We start from the raw sequence: 26,593 nt of genomic DNA, 5'->3' as shown, positions 1-26,593 counted from the left end.
GCTATACAATATCTAATTTTTGATTGTTCAATATCGTTGTCTTTGTTGCAAATATCCGAAAGTTTAATATTTCTATTTAAAGAACTGCACTTCAATTCACAACCAGGCACGTTATCATTTCTAAATATACCTACTTCAGCCAAACTTTTACAGTTTTTAGGAACTTCTCGTGCTCCAGCTACGGCAGACGCCACCATGTTGCCAACTTGTCCTATGTAAACTGTCCGAATCTGCAACACTTGGTATCAATTCCCGCCTCCGACATACAGCTACAAGTGCAAGTCTCGGCTTGCTCCAGAAGAATTCAGGCCGAAACTTGTAGTACCACAATTGACTCATTATGTTCAAAATCGAAAAGGTGAGATTTCGTAAGACTAATCAATTTCTTTATATGCATAAACTATTAGCATTTGTCACCCACACACTTCAAAACGTTCGTCTTTTGCACAACCATTAATATTAAAACACGTTCAGCACTCAGCTCGCAAAATTCTTCACCTCGATTTTCATGCCACTTACAGTGGTTCGTACGTGCACTTTCATGTATCTCCACCCGAAACAACTATTTAACTTCATAGTGATCATGTATCTAGTTATTTGACTATGACTTTTATTTCTATTTCTCAACATTCTCTTGTACTTACCTCATAAACTCATATTTTAACAACTATTACACGAGGAACAATTTGACACATTACTTATTAGTAAAACGCATCTCACTCCCAAACTTAATCGCAAATTTACCGGCTATCAACTCATTCCACACGATATGAAGCTTCCGGCTCGATGCGCCACTAGCGGCGTTACAATACTATTTTATCCTTACACATGTAATATTTTCCATAAGTAGAAGCTTTGCTTTGTATATACTTAAACACAAACAAAATATTTGCTGAGCAAAACAATATATTCACATAAAAAATATTACATACGTGTTATAGTTTCGCCAACTAACATTTTTGCTTCATCAGACACTATAAGATACATGAGAAACGTGCAGTCTTATATACACAAAAGAGCTGAGATATCTTGCTTCTGATTGGCTCCTGGCAGCAGCCAATCATCCAGCATCCAATCCACTATCTGTTGTAAATTACACACACACATCAAAAAGACGATCTTAGCACAACTAATCGAAAGTAACAAATAATTGGCATAAATAATGAAATAATATTATAAATATATATAAATACACATAAATAAATATATAAATAAACAGATAAACATACAATTACTCATACGCTTAAAAAGACGACACGCACATACACTATATACTAGTGGTAGGAACAGAAACCGGTTTTTCGGTTTCTGGTTTTTAGAAACACCAAGACCGGTTTTTCAAAATTTTCAAAAGACCGGTTTTCACCGAAACTGGTTTTCTCCAAAAGACCGGTATCGGTTTTCTTCAGGACCCGGTTTCAGTTTTCTTCATTTCCGGCTCGGTTTAGATCGTAACCGGTTTCGGTTTTCTCCAAAACTGGTTCTTGTATTCTTCAAAAACCGGTACGGTTTTTCTACTGAAACCGATTTCGGTTTTCTTCAAAGCCGGTTCAGTTTTTCATCAAAACCTGTATCAGTTTTTCCAAAACTGGTTCTATTTCTGACCAGAATATTTTTCGTTGTTCTCCGGAACCCATTTCCTTTCCACAGATAATTTTATGTGTTTTCCAGAACAGTTTTGAGTTTTAGTTTTTTACTAAACCCATTGCGATGTTTACCGAATCCGGTATTGGTTCCTTGAGAATCTACATGTTTTAGATCTTCAAATCGGTTTAGTTTTCAATCAAAATTGGCTTCCGTTTTCATCAAGCTTCTACTTAAATCCAGTTTGAACTTTCATCAAAACCCAGTTGGGATTTTTGTTATAACGGTACTTTATTATTAATATTATTATTATTATTAATAGTTACGCTTAAAAACATGTTTTTCCTTCGATTCAATATTCACTCTTCTCTAAATCTCTAGTTGTTTCGAATACAATTACCTTCCTTATTATCAATAGATTTTCAGAACCTGGATTTATTTTAATTAGACTCGCTTAACCTGCACTCTCTACACAGCGCATCATTCACATATGAGCATGAATTTCCTTTTCATTCCTCCCAACATCTGTACATGTTCCCTTATAGACACAAATGAAAGACGTCTTGATAAAAATCGGCAAGGGGTACCACAAAGGAGAGACTTTTAAAATTATTTTTTCAATATCTCGCACCGATTGCAAGATTGAGCCTACTTCTGGTTGGAATTTCTAATTCATGTATGATCAGTGCGTTCTTTCTTCTTGCATGCAGTATGTAATAAGCAAATACATTACATACACAATTTATAACAATGCCATTGATATATGGTGTTCATTAGCAAAACATTCTAAATATTAAAGAATCTCCATCACTCGAGAAATAGTTTTCTTCGATTTTCATTATCAATTGGTCATGAAACAAACGCCTGAGAAATATACAACCACTGTATACACACATGTTGTGTTTGAGTGTATAACTTGAAGAATGTGTTATTTTTTAAAATGTCAACACTTCCAGTGTACCGTAAAAAAGTATCAAAGAAATAATGGCCCTGTTTTTAAATATTCAATTGGAACTGGGCCAATCTACACAAAATTTGGAATCGACCAGCAAAAATGGCACGATTCTAGCACTTGTGGTTTTCGAGATCTCATTGTCAAAAGGATTGGAGACAAACATATAAACTGTTCTTTGCACACAAACATATAAACCTATAACTTTAATATATAGATATTTATAGTCACAAGTGATCAATTTAATGGGGAGAATACTGAAATGAAACACTGTGCCCTGTATGATAGAGTTGCGTAATATTATGTAGTAGATAGAAGAAATGGTAATACTAGTACAAAAATTGCTTGATTTATTGTCTTCACGAATAAAGACAGACGGAGGCATTCCTACGGAGGCTCATCTACCGCCTTTTCAAAAATTACTCTGTATTGTTTCTTTGAAACAGCTCTTTCTTAGTACCGTCGTTGAATTAATCTACTATAGAGAATTTTTTGGCTTGTTTGAGAACTGGATACCGAATGTCCGGATAACTATTTACCAGTAAGAAACTGAAATGTATGTAAGCCTATTGGTGTTCATTTCCTGGACTCAGAGTATAAAATTATTGTGTAAATCAATTTTTTTAAGCGCTCTGAGCCCTCATTCACTAACGGTTCTCGAGCTCGACACAACATAATATTTGCGTTTAGTTTGCGGTAATGAAAATAAGCATTAATAAATAGCTTTTTTCAGTTTTGTATTGTGTTGGTGTACGCACATTTTGGTTTGCATGAACACAAATCGCTACCACGCAGTGATATAATGCAGTGACACACATCACAAATGGAGTGTTATGTCGAAACTTCAGATTCTTAAGGATGATCCTATTTCGTTCCTGTACAGTTAATGAAGAAATTTTGTGTCTTCTTTACAGGTCAAATTGCTATGAACAAAAATACAAGAATTTTAAACCATCTAAAATGTTCTAATTTGGGGGTCATAAAAAGGGGTAAAAGTGGATCTGAAACGGTAGGAGGACGGTAGGTAGCAGCATGACTTCACGCTTGTTCCCCCTTCCTATCTTTCTCCATTGTATTTTTTTTAGGAACTGGGCGACGCCTGCATATTTTTTTTTCGAAGTCGGGACGGAGTCTCCCCGCGTTCAGAATCTATACTCTAAGTTGCCGTTTATATATAAATATATCAACGCACGAAATATTGATTTAACCTCTCATAGTCAAACAGTTTTGAACAATGGAATAACAAGGCTCCCTCTACGCGGTATGTTCTTCCTCATATAGGTATTATTTTCTCCCTTAGTGTTATTCTAGGAAAGTGAAGTGCATTTGATTTAAAAAAAAGGAAAATTAAAAATAATAAATAAGTAAAATAAAAATATTAGGTTCATTGTAGTTCTAAACTGGCTATGATATGCTATACCACCAGTTACAATATCAGATTTAATTTCTTGGGGACACAATCGAAGGGTGGATACATTTTATTTAAGGGAGTTATACTGAAAAGGTTAATTTCACATTATTTGCGCAATATTAATATATACTACCAGTCTGGGGTGCAGGTATAGCCTACGGGTAGCGCCCGCCTCCTTGGCCCCCTTCGGGAATGTTACTTGTACCAGATTTGAATAACAACTCCAGGTAAGGAAAGTTCTATTAATATTTTATTTTGTTTAAAAGATATTAGCTTAAAACTGTTAGCTTAAAACTAAAATATTGTTGTATTAAAAGATGTTTCGAAGTGCACAATAGCTAACATTGTTAAAATATACTGGTAATCAAATGTACGAAAATGTCATTTTCTGTAATATATAAAACAAAATCCTAAACAACGTTTTTTATAACGTATAACGTCCTTAAATGTACTTTATTCTAATTTGAACGTTTTGGAACCTAAAAGTCTTAAGCCTATAATGTGTCGAGCTTTTGATAGTAAACATTTGCAGGTGCATATGGTGCAACGATTGTCAAGGTCAATTGCTCAAACGCACTGAACAAGCATTTAATATTCATTTCAGTGACCTGCAAGATAAGGGTGAAAGTAGCAATTAAGTGTTAAGCAATTAAGGTGAAGCAAAACACAATATGTCACGGAGTGAAGTGTGGAAATATTTTGAACGTGCCGAGAATAGAGAAGAAGCTAAATGCTTCTTGTGTAAAAAAGTACTTAGATGCAAAGGAGGATCGACAAGTGTTTTATTATCGCACTTGAGAACTAAACACGTGTCTTGTATTAATAATGTGATTGCACGGAACACTGAATCAGAAGATGATGACGATCCTGGAATCTCTGGTTCTACAAAACACATCACGTTAAGGTAAGAAGATTTAAACACTTTTCTTTCTTATGTTATTTGATTCAAGGGATATATACCGTCGTGTGTTTTATCATGTAATATTTCATTTAATATTTAACTTTCGTTATTTTGGACATCCGTTTGGTCTAGTGGCTAACAAGCTTGCCTACGGCATGCGTGAATTCGGTTCCCGGTGGGATACAGTTGAACGGAAAAAGTGGTTCAGATTCCATTGTAATCAGTAAGTTCAAGTCTCCTTTAGTCATCATGGCATAACCGTGGGGAGGTAAACTGAAACAAACCAAAACTTTTTATTTATTTTATTTTACCTTAAAAGTGGCTTTAAGGGATAATGGGATTACAGTAAGGGCAGTGTTTAAATTCGTGCTAAAAAAAGTACTGGGGCCCTTCCTGGCTACCTTATATACGTATATATATATATATATATATATATATATATATATATATATATACAACGTGTGTGTGTGTGCGGTTTAGTCAAATCTTGTAAACTTCCAGGCATTTCCATATTAAATAGAGTTGGGAAAACTTATGCAAACACAAATCAAACAAATCTCATGACAACATAGTATTTTCACATAATTTTTATGTGAATAATAATATCAAAATAGCTGAATTTACCTCTTATAAGACAATGGATGCAGTTAAGTCACAGTAGTTTCCACAAAGCCTCCTTCGATTTGGTTTCTTCTGCCTCGATTTCTTTCCTATCAACTTGAGAGGGCGTTATTTCTTCCTTGTGATATCCAGCGCTTAACGTACGGGAGGGGTTGCGGACAATGGCGGACCATTATTATTTATTGTCATTAAAGATGACACACTTCCAACCTATAGCGCGTTTCTAGTTGGCGTGACAACATTATTCATTACACTGAAACCCCTCTCACACTCAGCATTGGTGACTGGTATCGTTTGCACACACTGCATTAGTACCTTCATTCTCCCCAAGACCTGCCTGCCTCCACTATTCTTAAAGTCGTGATAAGTTTGAATAGTTTCTCGAAAACACAAAGAAAACAATTCACACAATTCTTTCAAGTCTTGTTCGCTATAATCAACATTAATATTTTCCGGACGGTACTCAGGGTAAATAATTTTCATCATTTCGGAGTACACAGTGTCCTTCTCAGTCAAGCACCTTCTGTTCATAGAAATGTTCTTTGTTAATTTCCGAAGCGTTGTTTTTTCTTCCACTCATTTTCAAGGGAACTTCTTTAAAATATTTCTCTTTTATGGCACTCTGTACTTCTCTCCAGTATATGCATCCTCTCTCTTTATGGGCCTTAAACACCTCGATTGTTCTGTATATGAGCTTGTTTGCCTTCGGTAGGGCTATAGTCTTTAACTTGCAAGGACTCTGAAAAGCTAGAAAGCTCACACAAGACAGTAGAAGAAAGAACTTCATAATTTCTGTCACTATCCGCCCCCCTCCTCCCCGAAGGATTAAATACCTCAGCTATAGCCCCTGTTGAAAAACAAATAGAAAAAAGAAAATTACCAGCAGCGACCGGAGAGAAAAGAACCTGGTTTCTGCTATTATCTCACTCCCCGGTTGCCTCAATAATGCACTTGAATTTTACATTAATATGAGCCACCGAGCTACCGATACAGTGACAAAGGAAAGTTAAAGTACGGCTTTTATCAACATTATTTCAGATGCGGAGAATTTTTTTAGAAAAGCAACGAGAAACGATCCGGGGCTGAGCCCCGGCAACCACAAAAGTACCGGCGCTGAGCCCCGGTGTGCCCAGGGAGGGACACTTCTGGATGGTACACTTTTGCCGTAAATTTCCATATGGGTGTACCATTCAGAAGTGTTCCTTACTGTACATAAAAGTTTGAGGCTTCTTATATTGTTATAGCCCTGTGCATACTAACTAGGGTTGCCAACAGCCCGTTATTATATATTGCGGTTATTTTTATTAAGGTCGGTGACCGGTACACACTATAAACTTCTTACCAGCCTCTTTATGACCACTATTTTGAAATTTATAATCTAGAATAAAACATTAAACATCCTAATTCTTGAACAGTGTCTTATTTGCAAATACAAATTTCCATTGTATTATACATTCGGTGATTTTTTAAAAAACCTAGGGCAGTTCTTTTCATGATGCTTAGGAGTGTTCTTTTCATTTATTTAACAAGAAATTTGATAATTAAATGTTATTGTGAAACATTGTTTTCGACAATAGATACAGACAGGGACGAATCCAGAAGCGACTTCTCGGGGGCGGTGGGTTGTCATATTGCTACTTTTAAAGGCTCCAAACTTGGGGATGGGTTTTATTTATTTATATATATAAAATAAGAAATTTCTGGGGGGGCGATCGCCCCTTCCCTGAATCCGCCCCTGGATACAGAAGTGTTTAATTTGTCATAATTGTGCGGCATAAACATAGCGTGAGGATTTGTCCAAAATTGACACGTACAGATTAAGATAATATTTTTTCATCTCTCGATAATTTTAAAGAAGTAGCAGTTACTGGTAAATAGAAGAAAATGATCGATACGACTTCAGAACACAATGTATATATTACGCTTATAAGTGCATGTATTAAGGATATGCAGAATACGGGTCCTAATTAGATATGCAAAAAAGCCGGCTTTTTTGAATCGATGGTTTTTTTCACATAAAAAGCCGGGTCTTTTGGAAAAAAAACGAGAATTTTGGAAAGTTTGCCTTTTTTTCAATTTTATGATTTTTCTATCTAAGTAGCTTTCTTATAGTGTATTCTATAGTTAGATAAGAATTCCATGACCTAAATGCCATATTTCGCTCTAAGGGCCGTATGCATAGTTATTCTGCGGGTTACTTAGGGGCTACGTACGGGACACGTGATAATTTGCGTTGCAGAGTTCTCCCGCAGGGTCAAACAAGCCCGTAACCTTCCCGTAAGTCAAGAGGATGGCTAGGGGTGCTTCAACGCACCCTTTGCTAGCCCGTAGCAGTTTCTGTTGTTGTATAAAATGCATATGCTCCGTGCTGACAAAAGATTTGAGTATGTTAATGAGTTTACCGAATTCGTTGAGCTGATTAAGCGATAATAAATGACATATTGATGGCAACCAATTTAAAAATATATACCAATTCCTGAAAGAAGATTGCAGGATATTTTGCTTCCGCTCGTACAAATATTGAATACAAGGTTAAAGAATGGACTAACAACTTTTACCTTAAATAAAATAAGCGAGAGATACTTGTTGTTAGAATATTGGAACTGAAGTAGATTTTAGATTAGATTGTGGAATAGCTTCAGAATTGATTCTAGGGGTCCAGTGGTGATTTCAAGGATCGGCCGGGGGGGGGGGGGTCCCCGAGAACCATGACATTCCCTCAGGACCACATAGCCTATCGTGCTCAATGTGAATTCTCAGTATTTTCGTTACTAATACATTTCATCCGCAACATATTGAAATCGCCAAAAAACAGGAATCATCACTGATGGGAAAAATTGACTCAATAGTTACACATATTTCATCGTGAAAATGTTATTCTAATGTGTTTTACATCCTTCTCCCTGTTTCCTTTTACTACATTTCTCTGCATAGGTAAAGTTGAGGAACGCTAACATCCTTTTTTTTCACTAATGATCTAACGTCTTCTGCATTCTTGGTTTCTTACCTGACCACCAGCTGCGTACACATTTATAATATGCTTGCAAACTTACATATTATAAATAAATAAGTGCGAAAAACCATGCCCAACACAGGATAAGTTTCCATTTATTCCTATTCCAAGCTGGGCACAATTTGAGGGATCACGCATGATTTTGTCCGCGGAAGCAGGCACATTAGTGTTGGTGATATGCGTATAAGGAAAGACAAGTGGAAATCATCGAACTCCTGTTTATCGACGCGCTGTAATTGCTCAAAGTATGCATCGGTTCACGTGATTATGGAAACAGTGTTAAGAAGTATGGCTCATAATTATGCAATTATAATGGAAAACTAAGTTCTAGTGACCACCTACTACAGATAGATGCATATTTTTTATACTGATTTGATCATTATTCGATTAAACAGTTCTATCAAATTTTGACACATTTCTTACATTTTCAGGTTAGGTTAGAGCTTTGTATTTCTTTTAGCAAAGTATGTCTATATGAAGAGCTCCATTACTACTTGCAGATTAACTTCAGGAGGGCTCAGTATAAATATATTGTGGGCGTATAACATAAAAACTACAGTACATAAGATACGAATCAATTTGTGCTATATGGCTAAAAGCACGAATGTTACCTAACTGAGTTATGGTAGGAGCACATCAGGCGGCTCAGAGTGATAGTGAGCGGGTGCATCCATAGGGAACATGCACGTCAGCGATGGGGGTATACGTATATACGAGGATAGTGGAAGAGCACACTTACACATACAATACTTTCATTATCACTTAAATCATTCCAATATGCTGCCATTGATGGTAATTACTTATATTTACTCTTCATTCCTTCACGAAAAATGTAGGGCTTTACATCGTATTTTACCTATAAACTTTCTATTTCGTAAAAGTGTCTGCTCGAGTGAACCCCCTAATTCGTTTACACACCATCGCAAACTCGCCCGTTCCCTACAGACGGACCTCGACTGTAGCCCTCCAGCTTCACCTTGGCATTAAACCGTAGTAGATGCAAAAATTGCTTGTAATAAGCAGCTTGCAAAGTTTGGTGCGTGGTTTTGAGACGTCTGGCTTTCACTGTATGTATGTATGTCTTATACAATTGTACGCAATTAGATGATAACACTCTACGAATAAGTAAATAAGAAGTTTTACGCTATTTGCATGGAATATCCCCCCAAAAAATACTGTATTTATAGACATAACTTTTATGCCCTCCTAAGGTTAACTTTTACTGGCAAATTGTTTAGAAAATACATTCACAAAGATACTATGCGCTGATTTTGTGCAAAAAAATTACAGTGTATATGTAATTTATTTCTAGTGGGATCTCTATTGTAAAGCTACAGCCTCACACGTTTTCTAGCTACATATCCATATTTCTTTTTGCGAGTTAACAGACTTTACCTGAAAATTAAAAAAGAAATGTATTGCTAATCTACACCGATATTTTTCCGTTTTTCTATATCACTTTATAACAATTTTCAAGTTAACAGACTTTATCTGAAAATTAAAAACAAAAGCACTGTATTCCTAATCTACACCATTATTTTTCCACCTTGGCAAGAACAAGGTTCAGAACATTTATTTCATTTTTTTTATATAGCATACGTTGTATCCATGCAGTTGCTGCTTCGATGTTAATTCTTTATCATAGTAGAATTGAGTTTCGGAGTTCTACCTTCAACTTTTTTTTGACAAAATTTTAGCCTCGCTCGAGGTGTACTAGACCAATCAGCTCTCAGTGTTAACCGTACCTGAGGGATCACTTTGGAAGCTTCATGCATTGCACAGTCAAGGGGAAGGTTGAGGAAGCCCACAGGTACGGTTCGTCTAGGGGACCCCTACGTGGTCGACTATGCATATGGCCCTTAAATTCACCATCAAGATGGATGGAGCACATGTTTTACGAATTAAAGCTAACATGAAGAATGTAGTATTTGAGGGCAATTTTAGAGCCTATTTAACTTTAGTTTAACTTTTGATTTATCGACATTTTTTCTTTTCGTGATCATTTCAGTTTGTCGTCTGTGTTTCATTTCTAAGAGCTTAGGGCCATATGCATAGTCGACCATGTAGGGGTCCTCTAGACGAACCGTACCTGTGGGCTTCCTCAACCTTCCCCTTGACTGTGCAATGCATAAAGCTTCCAAAGTGATCCCTCAGGTACGGTTAACACTGAGAGCTGATTGGTCTAGTACACCTCGAGCGAGGCTAAAATTTTGTCAAAAAAAAGTTGAAGGTAGAACTCCGAAACTCAAATCTACTATGATAAAGCATTAACATCGAAGCAGCAACTGCATGGATACAACGTATGCTATATCAAAAAAATGAAATAAATGTTCTGAACTTTGTTCTTGTCAAGGCGGAAAAATCAGTGTAGATTAGGAATACAGTTCTTCTTTTTTTTTTTTAATTTTCAGATAAAATCTGTTAACTTGAAAATAGTTATAAAGTGATATAGAAAAGCGGAAAAATATCGGTGTAGATTAGCAATACATTTCTTTTTTAATTTTCAGGTAAAGTCTGTTAACTCGCAAAAAGAAATATGGGTATGTAGCTAGAAAACGTGTGAGGCTGTAGTTTTACAATAGAGATCCCACTAGAAATAAATTACATATACACTGTAATTTTTTTGCACAAAATCAGCGCATAGTATTTTTGTGAACGTATTTTCTAAACAATTTGCCAGTAAAAGTTAACCTTAGGAGGGCATAAAAGTTATGTCTATAAATACAGTATTTTTGGGGGGATATTCCATGCAAATAGCGTAAAACTTCTTATCTACTTATTCCTCGAGTGTTATCATCTAATTGCCTACAATTGTATAAGACATACATACATATAGTGAAAGGCAGACGTCTCAAAACCACGCACCAAACTTTGCAAGCTGCTTATTACAAGTAATTTTTGCATCTACTACGGTTTAATGCCAAGGTGAAGCTGGAGGGCTACAATCGAGGTCCGTCCGTAGGGAACGGGCGAGTTTGCGATGGTGTGTAAACGAATTAGGGGTTCACTCGAGCAGACACTTTTACGAAATAGAAAATTTATAGGTAAAATACGATGTAAAGCCCTACATTTTTCGTGAAGGAATGAAAGAGTAAATATAAGTAATTACCACCAATGGCAGCATATTTAAATGATTTAAGTGATAATGAAAGTATTGTATGTGTAAGTGTGCTCTTCCACTATCCTCGTATATACGTATACCCCCATCGCTGACGCGCCTGCTATCTATGGACGCACCCGCTCACTATCACTCGGAGTCGCCTGATGCGCTCCTACCATAACTCAGTTAGGTAGCATTCGTGCTTTTAACCACATAGCACAAATTGATTCGTATCTTATGTACTGTAGTTTTTATGTTATACGCCCACAGTTTATTTATACTGAGCCCTCCTGAAGTTAATCTGCAAGTAGTAATGGAGCTCTTCATATAGACATACTTTGCTAAAAGAAATACAAAGCTCTAACCTAACTTGAAAATGTAAGAAATGTGTCAAAATTTGATAGAACCGTTTAATCGAATAATGATCAAATTAGTATAAAAAATATGCATCTATCTGTAGTAGGTGGTCTCTAGAACCTAGTTTTCCATTATAATTGCATAATTATGAGCCATACTTCTTAACACTGTTTCCATAATCACGTGAACCGATGCATACTTTGAGCAATTACAGCGCGTCGATAAACGGTAGTTCGATGATTTCCACTTGTCTTTCCTTATACGCTTATCACCAACACTAATGTGCCTGCTTCCGCGGACAAAATCATGCGTGATCCCTCAAATTGTGCCCAGCTTGGAATCTGAATAAATGCAAACTTATCCTGTGTTGGGCATGGTTTTTCGCACTTATTTATTTATAATATATAAGTTTGCAAGCATATTATAAATGTGTACGCAGCTGGTGGTCAGGTAAGAAACCAAGAATGCAGAAGACGTTAGATCATTAGTGAAAAAAAGGGATGTTAGCGCTCCTCAACTTTACCTATGCAGAGAAATGTAGTAAAAGGAAACAGGGAGAAGGATGTAAAACACATTAGAATAACATTTTCACGATGAAATATGTGTAACTATTGAGTCAATTTTTCCCATCAGTGATGATTCCTTTTTTTTTTTTTTTTTTTTTGTGGCGATTTCAATATACTGCGGATGAAATGTATTAGTAACGAAAATACTGAGAATTCACATTGAGCACGATAGGCTATGTGGTCCTGAGGGAATGTCATGGTTCTCGGGGAGGAATTTGCCCCCCCCCCACGGTCGATCCTTGAAATCACCACTGGACCCCTAGAATCAATTCTGAAGCTATTCTACAATCTAATCTAAAATCTACTTCAGTACCAATACTGTAACAACAAGTATCTCTCGCTTATTTTATTTCAGGTAGAAGTTGTCAGTCCATTCTTTGACCTTGTATTCAATATTTGTACGAGCGAAAGCAAAATATCCTGCAATCTTCTTTCAGGAATTGCTATAGGGGAGAGGGGGGTATATTTGAACAGGGGGTACCTTTGAACATTTAAGATAACAGGCTAGAAATAATAGCATATTTGGTGGTTTCAAAATTTTTAGTTTGGCAAAACTGTGTTGCTTGACGGTCAACTGTTATCTGCAATTTTAGTGTAACTGTTGATGAACAGCAGTACTTTGTTACATTTGTGGGGTGGAAAGTTGAAATTTTTCTGAAGTTTTGTAAGATTTTTGCCAGAAGCCTGTATTTTGATATTATCTGCCATTCATTGCAGAAGCAAGTACATTAATTTACTTATCTAATGTTGCCCTTTGTATTTCACAATAGTGTGTACTATCTGGGTATTACCAAATTCCGCTTGGTCATACCGGTTGGGGCAGTTTTGAACAAAAATTAGGGGGCACATTTGAACATTGTTCTACCTATACTTTTCTGAAACTTATAAGTACCAGCAACATGCTTGTGTTCTCAGACAAGGAAGACAAATGTTCAGTGCCAACTGCTGATATTGTGTGTAGACTTTCTAATCCCACAACTTCTGGAGAGACAAAGCGTACTGCAAAAATTCTGACATTTCTTGTTGATTTGCAGAATTTTAGGGTAGAATAAATTTTATGTCCAGTACCCGGTTAGTAGTGAAAAAGTGTAATTTAGATCTCTTAGATTGCTAGTAGTAATAGGTTTTCCATTAAGCCTATCAAGTATGACGAGCTAAATTAAAAAGTGAATCATAATCATATTTTCACAGATATGCTTCGATGATCATATTTTTTTTTAAAATTTTCTTCAGATTACACCTACGCCTATAGATATGTTGTCCACATATCCTTTTTTTTTTGTGTGTGTGTGTAACGTACAACGTACAGCATATATGCAGGCCCGTATTTAGGTAACTGCTATTCTGTGCTCGAGCACAGGACGTCACAATTTTGGATTTTTTTTAAAAAAAAGATTCACAATAAAGTTATATTTAACACTGCCACACTCAAGAGTCCCGCGCAAAAGCGAGAAAATGTTTAATTCGCTCTAATTACAGTAGTTACTAATTGGCTAGCTTATTTGATTATTTTTTAAAAATTCATCCTCTCCTACTCCCACCCCAAGAGGTGAGGATGAACTTGAACATCATGAAAACTGATATCGTTAAACTCAGCGACCTCGAAAACAATGAATTCAACATTAACATCTGTCGTTTTCGATTACTTTTAAACTCTCGCCCGCCTCACTCGGGACTTGAGTATGACCTTGAAGCTGAATTGGATTAAAACTGTCACTATTCATATCAGCGACCCAAAAGATTATGAATTCAACTCAATTCAGATGTGCTTCCCACGGGGGAGGCAAATTATTTAGAACACAGAGGCGCACAAAATACAAATACGGGTCTGCATATGTGTTTCAGCAATTATTACTATTATTATTTCCTTGCCATACGCGATTGGTTAATTCTTGTGCCTTAAACCGTTAATGCTGCTTGGTTACATTAGCCTTGTTGTTCGTAAACGAATTCATCCTGAAAATCACGATTATTGTAGTAAAATAATGTTTTGTTCAAAACTTCCTCACGTATGTTCAAATCTACCCCATGCTTGTTTCAATCTACCCCCCAAGGGGGTACATTTGAACGACACCCCCTGCGCCCTTGGATAGAATGACAAGATCAAACAAAGTACTCTATTTTAATGGCAAACATAATGTATATTATATTTAGCTTTTGTTACAGTTCTATAAGGAAATTTACTGAGTGTTTGGAAGCAAAAACGAATATTCGAAAACAGATGTTCAAATGTACCCCCCTCTCCCCTATATTTTTAAATTGGTTGCCATCAATATGTCATTTATTAACGCTTAATCAGCTCAACGAATTCGGTAAACTCATTAACATACTCAAATATTTTGTCAGCACGGAGCATATGCATTTTATACAACAACAGAAACTGCTACGGGCTAGCAAAGGGAGCGTTGAAGCACCCCTAGCCATCCCCTTGACTTACGGGACGGTTGCGGGCTTGTTTGACCCTGCGGGAGAACTCTGCAACGCAAATTATCACGTGTCCCGTACGTAGCCCCTAAGTAACCCGCAGAATAACTATGCATACGGCCCTTAGTACTCTAGCTTCTAGCGCAAAAGTTAAACTTACGTTTTTCTATATATCCGTCAAAGCGTACGTTTTTCAATAAATCCGTCTAACCGTACTTCCACATTTCTGTTATACTATAGCTGTGCAACGATTTTGCAATAATTTTCCGGATACAACCTTGAATACTAATTTATACAAATAATCAGTAGCGGATTTAGAAACGTACTTTGGGACGTGTTTCTCTGATTGTTTCATTTTCTAAAATGTCCTAATTTTATTTGGGAGGAGCTTGAAGTTTCTGAGTACAGGCATAACTAATACTGTATTTCGTTTCGTTTATGTATTTAGCGATAATCTTCCGGATACAACCTTGAAGATCATTTTATATTGAGAATCAGTGGCGGATTTAGAAAAATATTTTGGGAGGTTTTTTCTTACTAATGTTTAGTTTTTCTAAACATTCGTAATTTTTATTTGACGGCAGCTTAAAGTTTATGAGTAAAGGTATAACTAATAGGTATTTCGTTTATTTTACACATTCCGTAATTTTGGGGAACAAGCTTCAGTCCGAAAGACCGCCCCCTTAACCTTCGCAAAACCGTCACTACTGGTAATTAGTAATAATAACGATTTAAAAACAATAAGAAAGGAAGTCAACCAACTCACAGTACACGCACTATTTCTACTTCATAGATGGAATGAAGATAAGTTTTGTCAGAATGGTCAAATGCTGAGTTGAATCTCGGACTTCCCGATAGAAGTGCAAAAGCTCCACTCAGTCATGTTTGTTGTGCAGTTGTATTTATCTTAACTTAAATATATTCCGTAGTTCTCTTTTTTTTGGGGGGGTATTGGTGGGGGGGTTCCATAATGATATGAAGGGTGTGAGCCAAGAACATGATAACTAACAAATTTTCAATTGCTGAGTTATGCAGCACCAGATAGACAGCAACGCATACCGCTTCGTTTAATCCCTCATGTATAGACTTATGTGAAAAATCAGCTTCCCGACTTTCAAAATGGATTGTGCAGCAGAAAATTTCTAATTTCTTAAAATAGTAAAATTATGGGTTACCATGTTCTTATCTCACACCCTTCATGTTCAATCCCTCTTGTTAAAAATACAGAAAACTTGAGGACTGAATAAACCGTGATGGTGCTTATATAAAACTGTAGAATTTCAAGAATATACATAACCAAAAGCTCTAAGTGTGCAGCCTTTGTGTGTATCATATAAATCTAAGTATTTTTCTTATGTTTTATTTTAATTTTATTTTGTTCCAAACAGAGGGTATGGAATATTTTGAAGTAATGATACTACATAGAATTTTGCTACTTATTTGAGTGTTTTTTTAAAAGAAGTATTTACTTTTAGGGTTTGGCTGGTTTACACCAGCTGTTTCTCTCTTTTTTAAAAACAATAAACAACTGGTTTAAACCGAAAAAAAAACAAAAAGAACGAAAAATGCGAATCGTGTGAACTTCATGGTGACGTTTCCATACATCAAACCAATCTGCATTAGTTTTATTTCCTTTTTACCTTTTAATCAAGGTGTCTCATGTTCAATTCTCGGTCGAACCACAACCCTTCTTTCATGCGTAAACAAAGTAGCGGTTCGGATGTAACTTTAAGCGAAAGTCTTCTCCTTGATAACTTTGGTATTACGTAAGGATGTTAAGCCTGAACATACGAAACGAAACTAAATTGTATATTTCTGCATGCCTGAATGCCTGTTGTTTTATAAAGAAGCCAATGTTGCTTAAATATACTGATATAAATTGACAAAATTTATCGATTGCCTACGTTGCTTCCAACATTAGCTTGGATTGTTCTATCAATGATATGTACGTACTAAATTTGTAATTTAATACCTCAGTTTTAGCGTACTGATTATGATACGTTGACCTTTAAATTTTACATGCAAAGCAATAACAGGATTTTTCCGTTATTGTTTCACATTTAGAGTAATGACGGGATTTTCCCGATGGCTAGGGCGGGAGTTTCTCAATTTAAGAAATTTACTAACCGGACTTCTTTAAGCTTATGTGACCTCTTCCAGCATAACCCCGTTGTTGTATAATAACACCAAGGCGAAACAAACTTATTTCTGTCAACATGTAATATAAATACATAAAGCAAAATATCTAAACCCAAAAAAAACCTGGTTTAAACCAAAAAAAAACTAGTTTAAACTCCCCCCAAAAAACGGGTTTTTGGCATTTTCAAAAACCCTGCTTACTTTTGTGTGTAGGAGGTTAAAAAAATCTTATTATACACATTGGTTAATCCTTTGGAATTCATAATGTAAATATGTTGAGAAGTAAAACTGTTTGAAATATCTTTTCGAAATTCATGGTTTATTTTCGAGGTTTTATATTATTATTGGCACCAACTACTAATTAAATGACTTTTTGTGTTGCAGAGAAGCGAAACAAAATCTGGTTTATCAATTTAAAGCAGAATTTTCAAAAAAGCCCAAAATTTCCCAAGCAAAAAAGCTAAGCAGAAAAAACCGACTTTTTTTTCAAAAAAGACGTTTTTTTTTCGAGCCCTTGCATCTCTAGTCCTAATGCATTTTGGTGGTCGCTAACGCTTTCGCCTTTGGTGTGAGCGGTCCCGGGTTCGATTCCTGGTGGGGGCACTCGGTCGAAAAAGTGAAAACGCTTTTTCATGCCAGCCATCCTGAATGAGGTTTTCCTGGGTTTTCCTCATTCACACCAGGCAAATGCCAGGGTGGTACCTAACTTTAAGTCCCAGGCCACTTCCTTCCTTTCCCAATCCTTTCTTCCTTCCCTTTTCCCGGATTGTGTGCTCGCCGAGGGACGTCATCCCTCAAAACGTGAAGGGCTAAATGGCCTTCAATGCCGATAGCCCAGAAATCTAAATCCTAATGCATTTTGTACAAGATAGTACATTTCCTTCCCATGGATGGGTTCGAAGAGAGAGACATTTCACTTAGACCTATATCACAAAAAATTTTGAGCCGGTGCCGTTAATTTTTTTTCAGAGTTGGTAACCATAATACATACCCATTTTAATTTATGAAAGAAGAAGCATATAAGGGGATGATGGGTAACATTATATGTTTGAAAACAGTTGCGCGTATACCTTACCAAAGAATTATATCCTTACTTTCATGCCCACCTGCAACGGGAGTCAAGCAGGACATTGCCCCCTGGATTATCAAAATTGGTTCGATCCCTCAAAATACATATCAAAACATATTTGCTTATTTACACACATTACTGTAGTAAACTTACGTCATTAGCGTAAGTAATTGTTTTACATGCAGTAGAACTTATATTGTGTGTTTCAAGGGGCTTGTATTTGCAATTTTGCTTGTTTGTCAGCCTCCCTCCCTGGAAAAAACCCGCGGGCGTTATTGCTTAAACTACTGGTGTTTAATATTGTGTGACCAGTGATTTCATGGTGTGGCCTGAAGATACTGCACCAGAACGACGAAATTTCCGTGGGCATTTCTCTGATTGGGCTTAACCTCTGGGAAACCAGTATTTTAGTAGTACTGTACTACTTACACTCGTTGCTTATTCAGTTTCTCCGGGGAGACTCTTCTGAAATCGTCAATGTGTATGTGTGTGTGTGTTTGGGCATATATCATCAGTTGTGAGAGGAACAAAGACGAGGGTCATTCAAATAGTTACAAGACTCATTTTATTATAGAACGCTATTCTCACAAAATTTTATTTACACTATGCATGAAACACTCTCATGTGAATGCATTTGTCCCATCTACTTTTGGAAAATAGCATGGAATCAGTTTTCCGAAAGCTTGTTTCAGGTACCCATCGAAGACTTGTTGAGGCTTTGAGGTAGTGTTGGGTAAATTACTTGTAAAAATGTAACGCGCTATAAGTTACTTTACTTTCCCTTACTGCATATCGTTAACAGTAAGGGAACGTTACTTCCCCTAGAAAAGTAACTGTTACCCTACTTCGAAAGCAAGACAAGTAACGCGTTACATTTATGTCCGGAACTTTGAATATAATCATATACAAAAATCATTCTTTTCATTAAATTTTTCCTACTACTACTACTACTATTATTATTATTATTATTATTATTATTATTATTATTATTATTATATTATTATTATTATTACACATAATATGATTGTTGCCGGTTCGCTGTGGTTTATTCAGTGTCAATGTAGAGTTGCTGTGCTTTTAGAAAAAAAAATCGTATTTTTAATTTATTGTGTGGGAGGGTGGCTGCTCGTATGTTTCTGTTTATGATTGACCTTCTCCAGGTAGATATATGAGAATAACTTCATTTCTTATCCTTTCTTACCTTAATCAATTGAAATGAATAAGCAAAATAGTTTTCATGCTCTCGGGTTTTAATTGTGAGGATTGCAAATACATGGCGTGCGAATTTATAATACATTTATTACTATTGTCGTATCTTCATGAATTATTAAAACAAATAGACCAAGAAACATATTTTTTGTAAGCGGCAGGAAAAGGACGAGAAATCATCGCTCCGCGCATAACAGCTGAAACTCAGAACAGCGCCAGTTGAAACCCTGGCGACTGAGAGCCAAACCAAAACACACACATATATATATACAAAGGCTTCCCTGTGAAAAGGTTCGCGCGCCGATATGTATTAATGCGATTGTGATGCGGCTCTCAAGTTAACATTGCGTTTAGTATAGATATATTCCTTAGAAATTTGTAACGCGTTACCGTTACAGTTACTTTGGAAAAAAGGGCTTAGCGGAATAAGGATGTGAAAGCTCCCCCAAGCATATCTGCACCAAATTTACAGTATCGATTAACATTTATGAGAAACTCGGTTTCCAAAAGTTTCAGCCCCCCAAGCGCTTTTGGAGGGGTGTTAGGAGGGGGGAAGGAAAATTGATTTTTTTTTAACGGCTCAACCGATTTGCATGAAAAAAAGATGTTAGGTGTTCTCACCAAGAGGAAAGTCGGAAAATATTTTTTTTAATATTTTGAGGTTGAAAATTGGTATTTTGTTTAAATTTTCAAAAAAAAATTATTAGAAGACTAACTGGGACACCCACAATTTTTTGCCAGCTTTTTCTTGAGAGGGTCCCTAACAACATATATTGTTTTCATTTTGTTCGCAAGTGTACCTCATAGTGAAAAAAAGGCAAATGTACATAGGTCAGCATCTATGTGGTATACGTATGATACACACTGTACACCACTAGGATAACCAATACCTTTGAATGGGGGAGGAGATGAAGTTGTTATAACATTGGAATCTTATGATAAAAAGTATTTTTTGTTTTAACGGTAATTGGTCTCTGAGGATGAAGGGGATTCTCGACCATGTTCACACCTCCTTTGGCTACACCACTGCTGTACATCAACTGAAATTATACATTCCCGCATTTTGTGTTAATTGTGCACATAATCAATGTTCTGTGATACATATAGATCTTTCTTTAGTAATTGTTCTTTTTTTGTAACAGTTTTTTAATAATATGCCTGTTGTTAATAGCTATTCATGTGTTTAGTTTGTTTCGATGGTATTACTGTATATGTGTGTTTAATATGATCAAATAAGCCCGGGAACACATAGGGGGGTGCTCACGCACCCCACTCGGTGTTTAAACAGTGTGGAAATAAGGAATATGCCACTGACGGTGCTACCCTCTTGTGTATTCCTAGTTTATCATCTGACTGCAGCAGAGAGGGGTGCGCCGTTCCATTGCACAGACAAAGTTTAGTCAGAAGTCGGAAAAAGTGTGTTATTTTGATGTTTGGGGTGTTGTGGCACCCCGCCTGTGTGTTCACGTATTTTTTGATACGTCACTTTCATTAGAGATAAGACATTGAGTGTAGGTTGGCTTTACAATCATGTGGACTTGCAAGGCTTCATCCTCGAAGGTTCCAGACGACGCACAGATTCGAAAGTGGCTTGAAGAAGAGGAGGTAGGTGATCAAGATACTGAAAAAAACGTGCAGCAAGCCAATTTGCGCTGAACACAAGAAGTTTGTTTGTGGCAACTGTGTGTAATCAAAACTGAGGTGTACTTCAAGAAATTATTCATTAAATGCTTCTTAAGAAAGGTGAAAATGTGTTTCTTTCAAAAATTAAAAAAAAAATCTACAAGAGATCCACATATACTTATGGGGTGCTAGAGCACCCCACTATGTAAGCACGTGTGTAAAATTTCCCTATGTGTTCCCGGGTAAAGAATGAATAGAAAGAAATTAATCCTCATCACTGTTTCCGTCCAACATTGGAACAATTTCGGTTTTCGTGAACAGAACTGTTGGCTGCTGTTCTCACGTTGCTGCTATTTTGTATTATTTATCATATGCGAGGTACTTATCGAAAATCATTCGACCCGAACGAAAGAAGTTCCACATTCTGACTGTTTGTATTTCTAATAAGTTATATTGGTTTATCACACACAATATTTTCTAGACCGATACTTCGGTCAGAATCATAGTGTTTTCTCCAAAGTAGGGTCACGATGGCTTAGTGATAGAGCGCTTACTTCTGGTGCGAGATGGACCTCGTTCGATCCCAGGTTATAAAAGTTCGTGGTGGATACCATCGTACCAGTGAGTCTTCTCGGGATTATCTGTTTTCACTTACATTCTCATTTCACGAATTATTTTCCAACAATTAGCTTCCATCTATTACCTGTCTGTATTATTGGATCGGATTTGTGTTTAGCATTCCTTCGGTAGCAAAGTTATATGAGTCATGGAGCTACGAATTAACGTGAGATTCAAACCGCTTGCGTTCCTGCCGGGAATCGGAGCCAGGTCTCCTATGCCAAAGTCCCGTATGCTACCCACATAGCCGTGAGTGATTTCTCTGTCTTCATTAGCCTAGAAGGCATAATATTTAAACGTTTTGGATTTCATATAATTTCAGTTCTTCCTCGATAGTCAATTCTGTACTGAGACAAAGTAGATCAGTCAAATATACTTATCTTTCCTTTTTCGAATTCTAACAAGGTTCTTGTAACTTGTACCACGTTCTAAGACTTTTGTTAGTTGAAACATCGTCTTTAGTTTAATTAGTTTAATCGTATGTCATTATACTCAACGTTTAATAAAATATCCCAGGATTTCTTCAATTTCTTTGGGGTGACCCTTGCTCCCGCCCTGTACCACATCGAGTTGTGTATTAATGGAAACTACGGCTAAAAATAATAAACATTCCCTTTCCCCCAACTTCGATCCGATATTTTGTTCTCGAGTTATGTTTTTTTTTTTTTTTGGATCTTCCGACATATTTTTGGCTGGTCATAGTACCGAAAGGAAGTATTTGTACACCCAGGTTGGTCTATACTTTTTGTCTTATCTTGGTCAGGAATCTGCTCCCAAACGTTGTCAGTGTTGTTTTAAAACACTGTATATTTCTATCCTGTTTCTGATTAGCTCCTGTCTGCTAAGCACCTTCCAGTTTTCCCAAAACAAACTAAAAGTGAACTACATCTACTTCATCGTCCCCCTCCCCTATGCTTTCTTGTTTTATAGTACTTATTAAATATTTATATTGTAGTTGACAGAAATTGAAATATTGATTAAAATATCTGGTTAAAATGCTAGTAGAGGAATTCTCTCTTTAGTGCAGAAATTCGCTTCTTGTATCTTACCGCCATTTTAGGCGAGAAGGGATTAGGCAAAATGTGAATTCCCATCTCACCTATAATAGCTTACATTCTTCTCTTGGAGATATCAGTGACTGATAAATCGTTAGGCGAGATGGAATGGAATCTCCTTTTTTATGGAAGATATTTTTCCTTCTCTGATAACTTACCACAAGGATGCTGGTGACCAAAACGCCATCCATTTTCCCACCACCCTAATTTCAAGACAGTGGAAGTACGAACTAATTCCCTGAGGCAAATTTGTCAAAACAACTGTTGCATGCATACCCACTTAGTGGCTTGATGAGTCAAATAGTAATACACTAAAACAAGTTTCAATGCTTATATTCATAATTACTTTGATTTTGTCTTTAAAATAAGTTTATATTTAATTTGTTCATAGAATTACATTGTGATTTATCTTAAACATAATATTGTGTCATTTTCTTTTCTAACAGTACCTTTGTGGAAGCTTCCTATTCGGATAGTTCTGAAGATTCTCCTGGACCATAAGACTGTGTTGAGGCCACAAATATATCAGAATATACTACTGTGAAAGTTTCCTGTGAAACTGTCACCAATGACGAAACGCGTGATGATGTAATTAGAGTTCCTCAAACACACAATAAAAAGCGAACATATGAACAAAGATCAATAGTAAAGTATCTTAAAAATAGCCGGCCTTGGACACCAGAACATGAAGAACAGATTGCGAAAAGGATTGCAACATGATAGTAACAGATCTACTCCCAATTTCATTTATTGAAGGGAAAGGGTTTCGGGAGTTAATGTCCTTTCTTGAACCAAATTATAGCGTACCGTCTAGGCGGACACTATGGAGACGCTTGCAGCTTTTTTATTCTGAACTGAAAGAGCAAGTACAACAGAGGCTAAAGCAGAAGTAGTTGCTTTAACGACAGATATATGGACGTCTCGAGCAACAGATTCTTACATTACAGTGACATGCCATGCTCTGTATAGAAACCTCTGTACAGAAGATTTTGTTCTCAAGACAACTGAACTAGAAGAACGACATACAGCTGAAAATGTAGCTAATGCTATTAAACTGTGTATGGAGGAATGGTGCATCAAAGACAAAGTAGTTGCATTAGTTCACGACAATGCATCGAATATGATTAATGCTGGACGTTTGTTGCCGGTTTACAATGTATCATGTTTGGCACATACATTGCCGCGATCCATACTGACCAGTTTAGAGAAAAGCGAGGTAACAAATATAATTTCAATCTGTAGCAAAGTGGTAGGGCACTTCAAACATAGCACTTCTGCTTCAGTCGCGCTTGAAAAGAAACAAGAAATTCTGAAGTTACCACAGCATCGCCTTATTCAACATACAAAGACTCGCTGGAACAGTGTATATTCGATGATCGAACGGTTGCTGGAACAAAGAGAAGCAATAATTGCAGTGTTCTCTGATAGAAATGTCACTAAACCAATGGATGCAAGAAATTTACAATTAACTGAAGACAACTGGCAAATCATGGAAGATATCGTTCCAGTACTGAAGCCACTGCAAATGGCTACAACAGTTATGTGTGATCAAAAGTGTTCCATTTCTTTTGCTTTACTATTAGGCTATGGTCTTATTTCTAACCACCTGAAGGAATGTCCTTCAGATTCTGAAATTGTTAAGAACTTGAAATCTTCAATATCAGTCGACTTAGGAAAGCGTCTTCAGCTCTATGCATTATGCGATTCTGAATCATCAGATTTTTTGTCAAATAGTGTTCTGAAATGTTACCTATTAGCAACATTCCTGGACCCAAAGTACAAATTATTACCATTTCTGAATTTTAAAATACAAACAAATATCCATAGATTGGTTCATGATATGCTCGTAGAATCTGAAGGATCAGAAGACGATTTATCACAGCAATCGTCCGGTGGGTCATCAGCATTAGACTATTTGCTTGGAATATTTCCATCGTGTTCAAAAAGTCCTAATGTAACAGATGAGCTTACTCTTTATAAATCAGATCAGTGTCTTTCGCAAAGTGGCAACAGCCTTGAATGGTGGAAACTTAACGAACATCTTCTTAAAAAATTAGCATGTCTTGCTAAGAAATTCATGGTGATTCCAGCAACTTCAGTCGAATCTGAACGAGTATTTTCACTTGCTGGTAATATCGTTACTGCCAGTAGATCTAGACTTCTCCCTGAAAATGCAGATATGTTAATATTTTTGAACAGAAATCTAAAAAATTTCGCTTGCAAACTGCAATAGGTTGGCACAAGTTGCACTGGTGAATTAAATTTAAATTTAAAAAACTCTATAAACGCTTAAAATGCAATATGCAAATACGATTTCACAATCTAACTCAACTCGTAAAATTTATGTTTAGTGAAAGTTTGATAGTTTTTCTTAAGCTATATCAATCAATACCATTTTAAGTTTCCTTTCGGCATATTTTCTTACGTTTCTTTTCTTGTTTTGAATTGATAGAATTCACTAGTGTTTATCTAATAAAAGTCGTTGTCCTTAGGGTTTATTTTATGTAGGTTTAGTTACTGGCGTAAGTAAAGTATTCAATTTTAGGTGAATGAATATAATTATTTGATATCTTTCTTTAGTTTTAGATAACATTCTATTATTTTCCAATTGAATGTTACTCAACTTTTTGAACTTGCTTCATTAAAAAAACTACAACTGTCCGTTAACTTATAACTTTCGCAAAATATGGAAATTTGAAGCATGTAGTTTGATTGATGCTACTTAAGCAGTGTCGCAGACCGAGAAATTTCGTCGATTTCTGCATTGAATTTTAAGTTTACATGGGACAAAATATGTATAAAATACAGAATGAATACGGTAATTTTCATAAAGTACAAATTAAACCCATAATAATAATATCCATCCATAACGTATTCTTATTTCAATTAACTGTTGCTAACGCTTTCAATATCAATGAATCAATGCATATACATGCAGTTTGTATTTCTTTTTGTTTGACTAGTATTGGTGGATGGCAAATGTTTCACCTGCAGATATTAATATAAGTTTAGGGAGCTTATATCTCAAACTTTGGTTTAAGTTCAGGGTGAGAACTGCAGCACTTTTTTTTCGCTGCGTAAGTAAACAGAAGTGTAGTCCTTGGTTCTATTGATGTATGTGATGCATGTGAAATATTTGCATAGGGCTTTGTTATTTCGCCGCATATACGGTACGTTAGTGGATGATGAAGTAAGATAAGAGTAATATTAGTAATGTTACATTGTTATTGAAACTTGTAACAGAGGAGAGGCGCTTTTGCTATTTTTGATCTAATGTCGTTAAGAAGAATAAAGGAATGATATATCCATGAATCTGTGAGATGTATTTCAGTTTTCTCTTTTGGTGAATTTTGGCAAGTTTATGTAATTTATACATTATTTTAAATAATGACATTCCCAGGCTTGTGATCATAAATTTGCATGCAAACAAAAACATTTGTGTATATATAAAGAAGCAGTTCTTGTTTTCATTATGAGTGCATTTTTAGGACAAAAGCTCAGTTGTCTAAAAATGACATCCAGAGCTTCATATTGTATCTTCGTGAGTGACTGTAAAATTTATTAAGAAATTGGTTGCTGGACACTACCTGTGTATAATTATCAATTTCTTGTAGTGTATTTTAGTCTGTGTGAAGTATTTGTGAAAATAAAATAACTAATTACATAGCACAGCATTAATATTTAGAAAGAAACTTTTTCATAAAATGAAATAACAACTTCATTTCTTTGTAACGAAGAAACTTGATGTATTTCGAGTTCTAGAAACTTGATGTATTTGGAGTTCACAAATTTTGACTATGTCAACGCGTGTTCTATCTTGCTTTGATTCTAGATGTAGAAAGTTTGAATTGAAGTATATATCTATTACGTATGTATCTTCCTAATAAACTTCTAAAGTGTACCAACAGTATATATAAACATTTAAAAACAAAATAATACAACTCTTGTATC

At 36.0% G+C, this 26,593-nt stretch overlaps 1 protein-coding gene across 1 annotated transcript; it reads left to right on the top strand.

The window, feature by feature from the left end:
• Positions 1–4,618: 4,618 nt before the first annotated feature.
• Positions 4,619–24,875, top strand: LOC145675338 (E3 SUMO-protein ligase ZBED1-like). The gene is made up of 2 exons (XM_081745738.1): positions 4,619–4,851; positions 23,504–24,875. The coding sequence occupies exons 1-2, from the start codon at positions 4,619–4,621 to the stop codon at positions 24,873–24,875; spliced, it is 1,605 nt and encodes a 534-aa protein (XP_081601864.1).
• The last annotated feature ends 1,718 nt before the right edge of the window (positions 24,876–26,593 follow it).

The sequence above is a fragment of the Thermobia domestica genome, chromosome 18 (genome assembly GCF_964235325.1).
Source record: "Thermobia domestica chromosome 18, izTheDome1.hap1.1, whole genome shotgun sequence".
In the NCBI taxonomy this organism is placed as follows: domain Eukaryota; kingdom Metazoa; phylum Arthropoda; class Insecta; order Zygentoma; family Lepismatidae; genus Thermobia; species Thermobia domestica.
Note: the sequence above shows the minus strand (reverse complement) of the source record. Positions and strands in the feature narration are given on the sequence as shown.

Coding starts and splice junctions, on each gene's coding strand:
- LOC145675338 (XM_081745738.1), top strand. CDS start 4,619: ATGTCACGGAGTGAAGTGTGGAAATATTTTGAACGTGCCGAGAATAGA. Junction 4,852..23,503: donor ACAAAACACATCACGTTAAG/GTAAGAAGATTT, acceptor CTGAACTGAAAG/AGCAAGTACAACAGAGGCTA.